At 40.5% G+C, this 10404-nt stretch overlaps 1 protein-coding gene across 1 annotated transcript; it reads right to left on the minus strand.

Moving 5' to 3' along the window:
• Positions 1-2774: 2774 nt before the first annotated feature.
• On the minus strand, positions 2775-9766 carry SNRNP48 (small nuclear ribonucleoprotein 48kDa (U11/U12)). The gene is made up of 6 exons (XM_010080829.1): positions 9664-9766; positions 6835-7023; positions 5782-5903; positions 5218-5333; positions 3996-4160; positions 2775-3053 (listed from the first exon to the last, which is right to left on the minus strand). Exons 1-6 carry the CDS (start codon positions 9764-9766, stop codon positions 3014-3016), a joined length of 735 nt encoding a protein of 244 aa, XP_010079131.1. The 3' UTR covers positions 2775-3013.
• Positions 9767-10404: the final 638 nt, after the last annotated feature.

The raw sequence follows: 10404 nt of genomic DNA on the forward strand, positions 1-10404 counted from the left end.
CAGTGTCTTGGGTGTTGGCAAGATGGTCCCAAATGCTGATGTAGGGCCAGGAATTCCCCCCTTGCTTCAGGCACTCGGGCTTTTTTGTTTTGTTTTTCGTACTCTGGTTACCCCCAGTATTGTTAGGTGTCCCTCTTGCAGGACTGGCTACAGAATACCCTGTTGATGATCGGACCATTCAAATTGCGCTGCCATCTTCTGACGTGTTGTCACCATCGTTGGTGCTTGCAGCTTCTTTGTTCTGAACACTTCTGGGCACCTGCACTTCATGATGATCATTAGGGTCTTTGCATAGTTTGGCTACCTTTTTTCCTGAGCACACCACCACTATTCTCTTGCTTTATACAGAGGCCAATCATATTTTTGTCAACTTTCACAAAAGCAAAAAACTTGAAATTCACGGGCTTGTGTTATCAGCTCTACTAACTAGGCTTAACTCATGCTAACTGCTACAGGTGAAAATCTCATCTCTAATAGACTTGGTTATGTGAAGTCTTGTGGCCACAAAATTGAGTGTCAAAACCTCAACATTTTAGCAGATGGAGGAAAGGATCCATCAAGATACTGCATATATTCCTGCTAGAATTAGCATGGAATTAGCATTAGGAATGTACAAAAATGACAGTGTCTTCAATCGAGCTCTCAATTATAAAGTCCCACTCATTTTATCTGTAGTCACACAGAGGTCACACAAAATGCACTTTATTTTTAAAGTTTAAAAGATCCACAACAGGCTTGTACTCTGACTGCTGCCTGTGTGGCATGTTTGCAGAGACAGACCGACTCTTCCTACATCTGTCTGGAATTGGCCTTTCTGTCTTAGATTGCTACCAACTCCATGCACATGGGAGCTCAAAAATGCACAACTACACAAATGAACTGGCTTGTTTTGTCATTAGTTACCAAAGGGACAAATTTTAATAAGAACTACTTTTTAATAATAGCGTTCTTGCTTCCTATTAATATAACCCTCAACTGTATCTTGTCCAACCACTAGGATTTACCATGTCAAAGTGTTATTCTAAAACATTTGGTTTATTCCTTTACAGTGACCAACAAACCGGCATGGTGCTGCTCAGAAACTTTCTGCCCCAGCCCTCAACACTGTTTTGATCAAGCCTACTCTTCAGCACCAGGTGAGAAGGCAAAAAAAATAAAGACAAAAAAAATAATAAAAATATGCAACAAAATAATTTGTGTTCAAAGGACCATTATTTGCACATTACAATACAAGATGATCCTCTTCTCTGGCACTTCCTTTTCGTTATCCCACTCTTGAAATGGCCCTTCAGTGGATGTTAATTGAATACATGGTTATACTGTTCTTCTGCCACTCAAATAATGATGCTCCTTGCTAGGGAGTGATACCTTCATTCATTTGTTTATATGAGGTAAAATGTATTTTGTTACAGCTCCTCCTACCTACACTTTGTAAGTGATTGTAAGAAAAGAAGTAAAACACAAAACTCAATTCAGAGAAGACTGTTATAATTGGTGCATTTCCCATTATGATTCTGGACAGCACTGACTTTTTTTGACTCTTACACAAATACAGCTTGTCTTTTGACTACCCTGTCTGCATGAACAAGCTCTACAAAACACATACTTTCACCAAGCCTTACTCACCTTGAAGAACCCGGTGGCTGAGCTGGTGGAAGAAACATCAACTTGAGAAAGGACGGCAATGATTACATGTTGTTTTCCCTCCAATTAGGACCCATAAAGAACTTACATATCCTTTTCCTTTCTTAGATGGACTTTTCTAATTAAAGGTCTGTCTTAAAATGCGCTGTTTTCAGACAGGAGAAGCTACTGCAATTGTTGTGTAAGTGAGGAATGCCTGACACACAGTTCAGATTGATTTTGAGTTGAATAGCTGTAGTGGGTACAAAAGTCTAAATCGATCAGAACTAGTCTCAGTATTAAATTACAGATAATAACAATTGCAGAATCCATTGAGGTAAGAAGACAGGAGAACTGGAGATTCCATGGACAGCGGACAAAACCAGGCACGGATGGAGTGCCCTCTCCTGGCAACAAGATCAAACAGAAGAAAGTATCGTAGGAAACACCGATCTGCAAGCTTGTTCTTTCATAGCTGCTTACGTCACTGAAGTAAAAACCTTGGCTGATGATGAATGACTGTGCTGTAGCAGATTGTGTGAGAATTAACAGGACTAGAAATTGATATAATAAAAACATCACTGAAATTAAGTGGAATGCTCCTGCCCCTCACTATGTACCTGCATGTCTTATGTCTCATTGTTTTACCAACCTCTAACACTAACACTTGTATGTTAGTCTACAGGAGGGGAACTCCTCCTGGTATTTGTGGAAGGAAATGGGTATGCACCTGGTGTTTGAAAATGGCAATCAGCAATATTAGAAGTGTCCTAGTTTCTGTGGAAAGCTATATTCTCATCATCTTTGCCAGATGACACTGGTCCTAAATTTCTCTGAGCATAAGCTTGGGAACAGCAACTTTCCCGTTGTTCTGCTTTTACCACTAACTGCACTTGGAGATATTTTAGCCTACAACTCAGCCCTCTCACCTCTGGTACATGCTGCAACTAGACAGCAAGTCCTGTCTTTCTGGAACACTGGTGCCAGAGGTGACAATGTCAGTTAGGAGGAGAGCTCTCTTCAAGCCTTTGCACTTGTAATTGACCCTAGACTCCAGGGATATCCACTAACTATGGGCCAGGAAGGCATACTAGTACAGCATCTCACAGATTTCACTCTTCAGACTTGTCAGACTAAACTCAAGGAGACGAGAGAGGTCAATATAATTTATTAATAGATGCATTAGTGCTACACATTTACACATTTTCTGATATACACTGCTTCCATCCTGACAAACCTTTACCCTATTTAATTTTTGTCTCCAAGCACAGCTGTAATGCAACACCAGTATTATGTACACACCATTACTGTCCTTGGCACAACAGTGGTAATGATAGTTCCTATGAAAATAATTTTTTGAACAGCTGACAAAATAATCATGTTCTTGTTTCTACTTTCTTCTTTTATGGCTGTGATATTTGTCTTCATCCCTGAAACAAAACCACAAACATTGTGTGGGCTGTTAGGCATAGACTGACAGAATCTGGAGAAAAAAAAAAAAGACTTGGAAAAGGGACAGCTCACATTAAATGTAATCATGTCCTCTTCTAAGTAAAGAAAGCAAACTACTTTAAGACAGTTTATTTCCCATGCTGTTTTAATCGAAGTCTTGTCATGCAGTGCCATAGTGGCAATTAGTTTAGGATGAATGGCATCACTGTGTAATGAAGCCAGTTTTGAGACAAGCAAGCATTTCTCCCCCTCCCCTGCAGTCATCTACAGCATTTCTTCTGTACATGCTAGGGACAATGCAGCATTTCTTCTGCACAATAGTCTGCGTCTTTGCTCAAACACCTACGGTCTTGCAGATGCAAATGCGTCCTTGTTGATGGTATTGGAAGGTGCGGCCTAGATTTGTTTTCTTTTGCCTAAAAATAGGTCCAGAACTACTGAAGAGCAACAGCATTGTTTTGAAGCATCTACCACTGAAAAGCTAGTCAAGTGATTGTATGTATATACATATTAGTGAAACAATCCTATTTACTAAGTCCCAGTGCAAACTAGAGCAGAAATCAGCATTAGACATGACAAGCACACTTAATTGGTTAAATGGACAATATGCTCCCCCAAGCAATGTTGATCAAGGAGTAAAAGAGCCTGCGACAGTACTGCGCTAATCCTGTAGCGTGCTGTTTAGTGTCACCTTTCAGATCTGAGAGTGAATTCTGAAGCCTGGATCACAGTCTCTGATCTCCCAGCAAGTTCTGTTTAGTATTAGTAGCCTCATGCCCCTGGCTTGTTATACTGTGTATGAGATTAGCCCAGCTTTTTAACTGCACTAGACATTCTAATTCTCTCCACTAAATTCTCATAGACAAGGGCTATGGCCACCTGATTCAAAGCAGGAGCGAGCTGACACCATTTATGCTCACCTCTCTCTTTTTCTCCAAGAATCTCTGTCTTTGCCTCTTTCGCGACTCCTCTTCCGTTTGTTTGGGCTCCTGCTGCTCTCTCTCCTATGTCTGGTCCGTTCAGTATCCTTACAGCTTCCTCCAGAGTGCCGTGAGTCCACTGAGGCTGACCGCCTGTCTTCCCTTCTGAAAAAATTTATTGGTTTTATTCAATAAAAATAGTTTCACAGTCACTATTGTTTTCTGTACCAGGTTTGTAATATAATGATCTACTAATGGTGTAAGAGGACGTATTTTTTATGTCTGTCTCCCTAGGAAATACAATACTTCCCAAAAGAGGCCCAAAGTCCATGCTCTTCTCTGTGCACATCTCAGCACACTATTTAATCCAGTTATTTCTTACAAACACTGCCCATCAGTCTTATCACCTCTGTTCTGCTTTCAATCCTTAACTCTTCAACCACCTGCTTTCTGCTGCTATCTACAGTTGGAGAACCCAGCAAGCCTGATCTCCTGTTTGGGCTTTTCATTAACCTTTATTTTAATGCTGAAAAGAAACACCTCAAGTGTCACATTTTAGTTTGTTTCAACATTTTCATCTCAAAGAATTCCTGAAGAAGCATGAACAGACTATCACCAGGTAATTATTTCATTTTCATTTCAGTGACAAATGTTTGGAAGACTGTGCAGTGTTGCTTCACACAGGAAGAAATATGTATACACAAAAACCACTCCCATTTAGCACAGCAGCATTTACAGTCATAAGAACTGTAAAGGGTCCCCATATTTAGTAAGTTACGAAAACATTTTCTCTATGTTATTTTGTAATATATCTACCATAGCATTTCCTGTCATGTGGTAGGGAAGGGGGGGAAAAAAATTGTGTACTTGTATTTTTAACTGTCCTTCAGTCCCCAGCTATCACATATATATGCACTTGGACCCAGGGGAGCAATACTCATTCCCCAGCTCCACCAGAAATGACTTGTTCACTTGTATCGCTTGCAACTTCCCTCCTTATCCAGGAAAGCAAGCTAATAATTAATTTTTCCCCATTCTTCATGCAGACAGAGCTTCTCAAGCAAGAGCTTAATAGAATTAGTAAAAAAAACCAAAACAAAACACAAAAACCTGTTCATGTCTCAGCCAAGGTTGGTATGGGCTATTAGAAGGAGGTGGTAAGACACAATTACAGGCTATCCGCCTGCTCACGTGCCCAAGGAATCTGTCAGCTGCGGCATACCTTCCTGAAGATTTTGACTTCCCTCCTTCACATATCTCTGCATCATCCAACCTGTTCTCTTCCTGCCAGTGATTGCTGAGTTCTTCCATATGCACACCAATCACATCCCGAATCACCTGGAGAGTAAGATATATTAAAAACAAACAACAAAAAAAGCAGCATGTCATGGTAGTAGCCTGAAAGAGCAACTAGACAGCAAAAGGTAAACATCTCCAAAAAAGAACCCCCCCTCAAAACCCTATACATCAGATGTTTGAATGGAAAGTCTTATTTGCAGAAATGGGTATTTCAGCATAAATTTAAATAGCACCATTTTACAACAGACAGTCAACTATATCTTGCTGGCATTTTCACGTTCAAAATTTAATACTCAGAAATGCTCCAGTTATTTGCAACTTGCTGCAGCAAACCAGAAACAGATTCCTATATAGTTTGCAATTCTAATAAGGGTACAAGAAGCAGAAAAAGAGTGGCATTTTCTTTGTCTGAAAGGGTATATCATTGTTTTTGCTGATATACAATAAGCATTGTCGGGCAAAAACCTCTTTCTTTTCAGATACTCACCTCAGTGTAAGACTTTTTCGTTATATGAACATTCTTAGCCCTGTATGACTGCCGCCGCCTTTTGTAGTCTCGCATTTCAGCCAGAATTTCAAGATGGGACTTTGGACCTTTCTGACTATCATCTATCAAGAAATTGGAAGTAAACCCAATGGTCATTAGTAGGACATTAGCACCTGCAGCTATGCAAGTCTAATGCTTTAGTAATAAAAATCTGAAACATAAACTACATTGTGTTCCTTCTGAAGCTTCTTTAGTAACTACTATGAATTTAGCACAAGCTTCCTCTCCAACCTTCTTGTTAGCTGCTTACCCAAGACTAAAGGCCACCCACCATGCAAATGTTCTTATGTGATCTCAGTCTCCTGACAGTGATCCAAATCAAAATATGGGTTTGCAATTTGGTGGAACGCCTACAAAATATAGGCTGTGTTTTCAAAGCCAGTATTACAATAATACAGGAAGATTGAGAAAGCCAGATTCTGTAAAACATTTACCTCTATAGATGACAAACACTATCTCCTGCCTCCTAGGCATAGCAGGGCCTAGAGGGTAACACAGATGCTTATGTTGCACTTGGTATAGTTACAAACTGGCATGACTCAACAGGGATGAGAGGCCTCGGTCCAATACACCCATTTGTATATTGCTCAAGAGCTCCATCGGATGATTGCCGACCTTTCTTGTTCGGCTTTTACTCTTAAGTGATCTTTAATCTCATCATCTCATACAGCAAATACTGTTCCAAGCTGTGCAGTAAGTTGGCAATGTTCAGCCTGAACTCAGTTGCAGCAAAGACAAAAGATCCATCCACTGAGATACACACAATACATGTGCCAGGAGCAGAGCACCGAGGCTTTCTCAAAAGGCAAACAACATAAAGGGTACCAAATGAGCGTTTCCTGACACCAGGTCTTCCTTGTGGCTTTTAAGAACAGTATGCTTTTCACAATAAAAATAGCACAAGTAATTCTGTTTGGCTTTCAACAAAACTTATCTGACTACACAAAATGGAAGTTCTGAGCGATAAATTCAACAATAGACCATTCTTCCCACCTTGGGTGATTTTCGCTGCTAAATCCACAAAGAGGTCACTGTCATTTTCCATGATTTGAGATCTAGACCTCTGTTTCTTCGTTTCCTCAACAACATAATCATAAAGAGCAAGGCGATCAGCTTGAGTCAGGTCACAGGTGAAACGCTTGTGATTTTGAGGAACTTCTACAGGCAGTAATGAATAAGAGCCTGGAGGTTTGAACAGACAGGAGTTACTAGTAAAATTGCATAATCATACAGGAAAACACTGAAAAGCTCAACAAACAACGCAGTAAACACCTATGCTATTTTCATCCTTCCCCTACATATCTGTAAGAAGTTTAATAGTTTTTAGTTTGAAAGGATAAAAATTGCTCAAAGAAAAAAAAAGCCCAAATCCTTCCCCAGCCCTATGTAGGCTGTACAACCTCTCTTGACTGATTACAGTTAGTTACAGGTTTTCACATGCTTTGAAGGGAACGTACCAGATTAGACCAAAACGACTGTACTGTCCCATCAGTTTCAGCTCTTGGCTTACAAGCTACAGCAAGTGAGAGGAGGCTGCAGCTTTAATTTGTGGGTTTGTCTTACTCCTAAAATTTTCTGTGAAGTACTAGCTGCAAAATACCTGTTGTTCTGCCAACACTGAAAGCTTCTAGGAGACTAGATAACTAGGCACTGTGCAAATCAGTCTCACTCACACTGTCACTTTCTCTACAGAGCTTTTACAATAGATTGCCACAGGCATTTATAGCTAAAAAGCCTACAAAGGCACTTTCAAGATGCTCCAGATCAGATAACTAACTTCGAAGTCACAGAAACAAACACACTGCTTGCACACTTGTCTTTCCCTGAATGATCAGCCCAGTACCCATGCTTCCCATTCCTCAGTTAAAACACACATCCTCCAAACAAACAATAAATCCATTCTCAGTCCATTGCAAGAGCAGCAAAGTGACTTCCCTAAAGATACAGGATGCAGTAATACTGCCTGCAGAAAAGCATTTTACTTGAGAACATTCAAATTCCCAGTAGCCATTGACCTGACCTCCATAATCCTGCTCCCTGCAACACAACTGTCTCCCTGAAGGCACAATCCCACACAGACATATGTCTCCAGGCAGGCAGAAGAGCCAACACGTAAAACAGGGTGTATGCAGGCGTCCTCACAACAGCAAAGCTACTGCCTCTCTAGATTATTCAAGCACTTAACGGAAGCTGGGCAATCTTTCACACCCTGCTTTCACTAAAGACACCAAAGAAGGGCAGGCACAGCAATTCTACAACAACAAATCAAAAAACCAAGACTTCCTCAATACTGTACTTGGAGCCTAAACCAGAACTTTTCTAAACTGAAGAGATTTAAACACAAACACTGTTCTTGCAGGGTCACAGAAGCCCATAAGAAGTGCCCCAATAGTTACGTGCTTGTGATTTTACAACAATTTCACAACTTGTGATTAAGACCAGCTTTCTTGTCCTATTATATGGTTATTCTAATATTCTAAATATAGTTAGAATTCTTTAAAAATAAAGAAGAAAATTGCTTCCTTTGATACTGTTAGTCAAAATGAAATTTACAATGAAAAATGCTTCAATTTGTTTCTGTTGCCAAAGACTTAAACAAACAATTCCAAGTCAGTAAATCTTACAATAGGCCAAGATGCTACAATGAAACCCACTCCACACTGTTTTAGGGTTATCTTCAGAGAAATGCAAGCTTGCAGTGAAAACTGGACAGCAAACACTGGCATCTAGTGGCTCACTCATGTGTCTGTGAAGCACCACTTGACCAAGGGTTTATCTGTTTCTTCTCTACTTGGATGTGCTTGTGTCAAATTAATGAGTTACCACTTCCCTCCAGAGAAAATGCGTCCAACAAGCTCCAAACACAGTGCCCATCACATGAAAGCTCCTTCTCAAGCATCTGACTGTTAAAGCTCTATTTGCTTTGTGAGAGAAATAAAGACATGAAAATCTATGCCTGAGCTACCGCTGCTGTATTTCACTGCCAGGAAAGTAGAACAAATGCACTTTTCCTTCTGCACATATAATGTTTAGCAAACTAAAGGACTACAGACAGTAAATGCTGTATCTTTCAGGTGTTACAGTAATTTCCAAACTATATGTTGCAGTTCTACAGTGGTTTCTATAGACAGCCCCACTATTCTACTCGGCCTTGGTCTGAACTCTCAAAGAGAAGCATAGCTCAGTCTTAACCTGGTCCCCAGGCTGGTCACAAAACCCACTGAAACATGAAACATAAAGGAACTAATGAGCCAAGAGCAGCAGCAAAGGAAAACACCGTATTTGCAGATGTGTCAGCATATTTCTTATACAACTTCTTAGGACAGTCGTGAAACAATCCAACATAATAATATGCACGTTGTTTGCTTTTTGGTCTGAAGAGTGGTGGACAAGCACATATATCTCACGTCTAGCAATTAATCCTTATTCAGAACATAACATGAAGAACAAGCTGGAGGCAGCACTAGAACAGTCTTGGCCACAAAGAGCACAAGGATAACATCAGAAAACGCAGGCAGAAAGTAAAGTGTAGGTAGTGAGACGGGAAGCAAAGGACTAGTGCTTTAAGAAACTCCTGAATTCTGCAGTGTTGATTTTCCAGTCCTTAAGGGAACTAGAGGTGTGAGCACAACAGACTCATCTTATCTAGTAGATAAAGTAGTTATTCTCCAGAAGATACAAGGGAAGGAATGTTAAAAATAAACAAAAAAATTCCTCACAGCAGTTCACAAGTAGAATGAAGGAAGCTGCAAGGGGGTCAAGACAAGAGCAGCTCTCACATAAGAGCTGATGAAGGTGTCTCAGTATCTGCTTGTTACCTACCTTCACTGTAGCCTGTACCTTCTTTTGCACTTTGAGCTCTAGCTTGCTTAACAATGTGAAACTGTAGATTTTTATCTGCAGACAGAGAAGTCAAAAACAGCATAGAACTTTTATATCAAGAACTTGATAGCGTTAGTCTTTATTCCCCAACTCCTATTATGAGACTTATGGTATGTTACAGAACATTGTAATTTTATTTATGCATAAGGGAGAGTCCAATCTAAACATCAAATTTTAATCTGTTCCATATTTAAACTGAGGGGACAATAGGAAAAAAAACCAAAACAAACCACCACCAACAACAAAGAAGGATTTCCAGGTTACAGGGTTTTGGGAAAAGAAATGTTAGGTATTCTCTTCCGTACCATGACTATTTCCCCAAACTCTAGGCCCAGTTTTTCCACCTTCTAAACACATGTTTTAACACACTTTCAGCACCTGATGCAAGGTGAACCCTGGAAGACCCTGGAAAATAACCAAAGAGGAGGAAAAAAAAAACCACCACTCTCCTTGGATTTTAAGACGAAAACAGCCAAGGGACCTACAGAACAGAGTTACAGAGTGCCAGAGGCACAATGATGGTAAATTAAGACAAAGTACAACGGTGAGAAAATAAACCTGCTGATGGAAACGCTCAGCTTCTCTCAGGGGCTTTGCAGAGCTGGTGGCTGTGTGGGGAGTGCTGCCGCAAGGACGGGACTCTGCCCCGGGGGGCTCCCCTCAGCCCCTCACCCTCTGCCC

This window comes from Pterocles gutturalis, unplaced genomic scaffold, assembly GCF_000699245.1.
Source record: "Pterocles gutturalis isolate BGI_N339 unplaced genomic scaffold, ASM69924v1 scaffold42229, whole genome shotgun sequence".
Classification (NCBI taxonomy): domain Eukaryota; kingdom Metazoa; phylum Chordata; class Aves; order Pterocliformes; family Pteroclidae; genus Pterocles; species Pterocles gutturalis.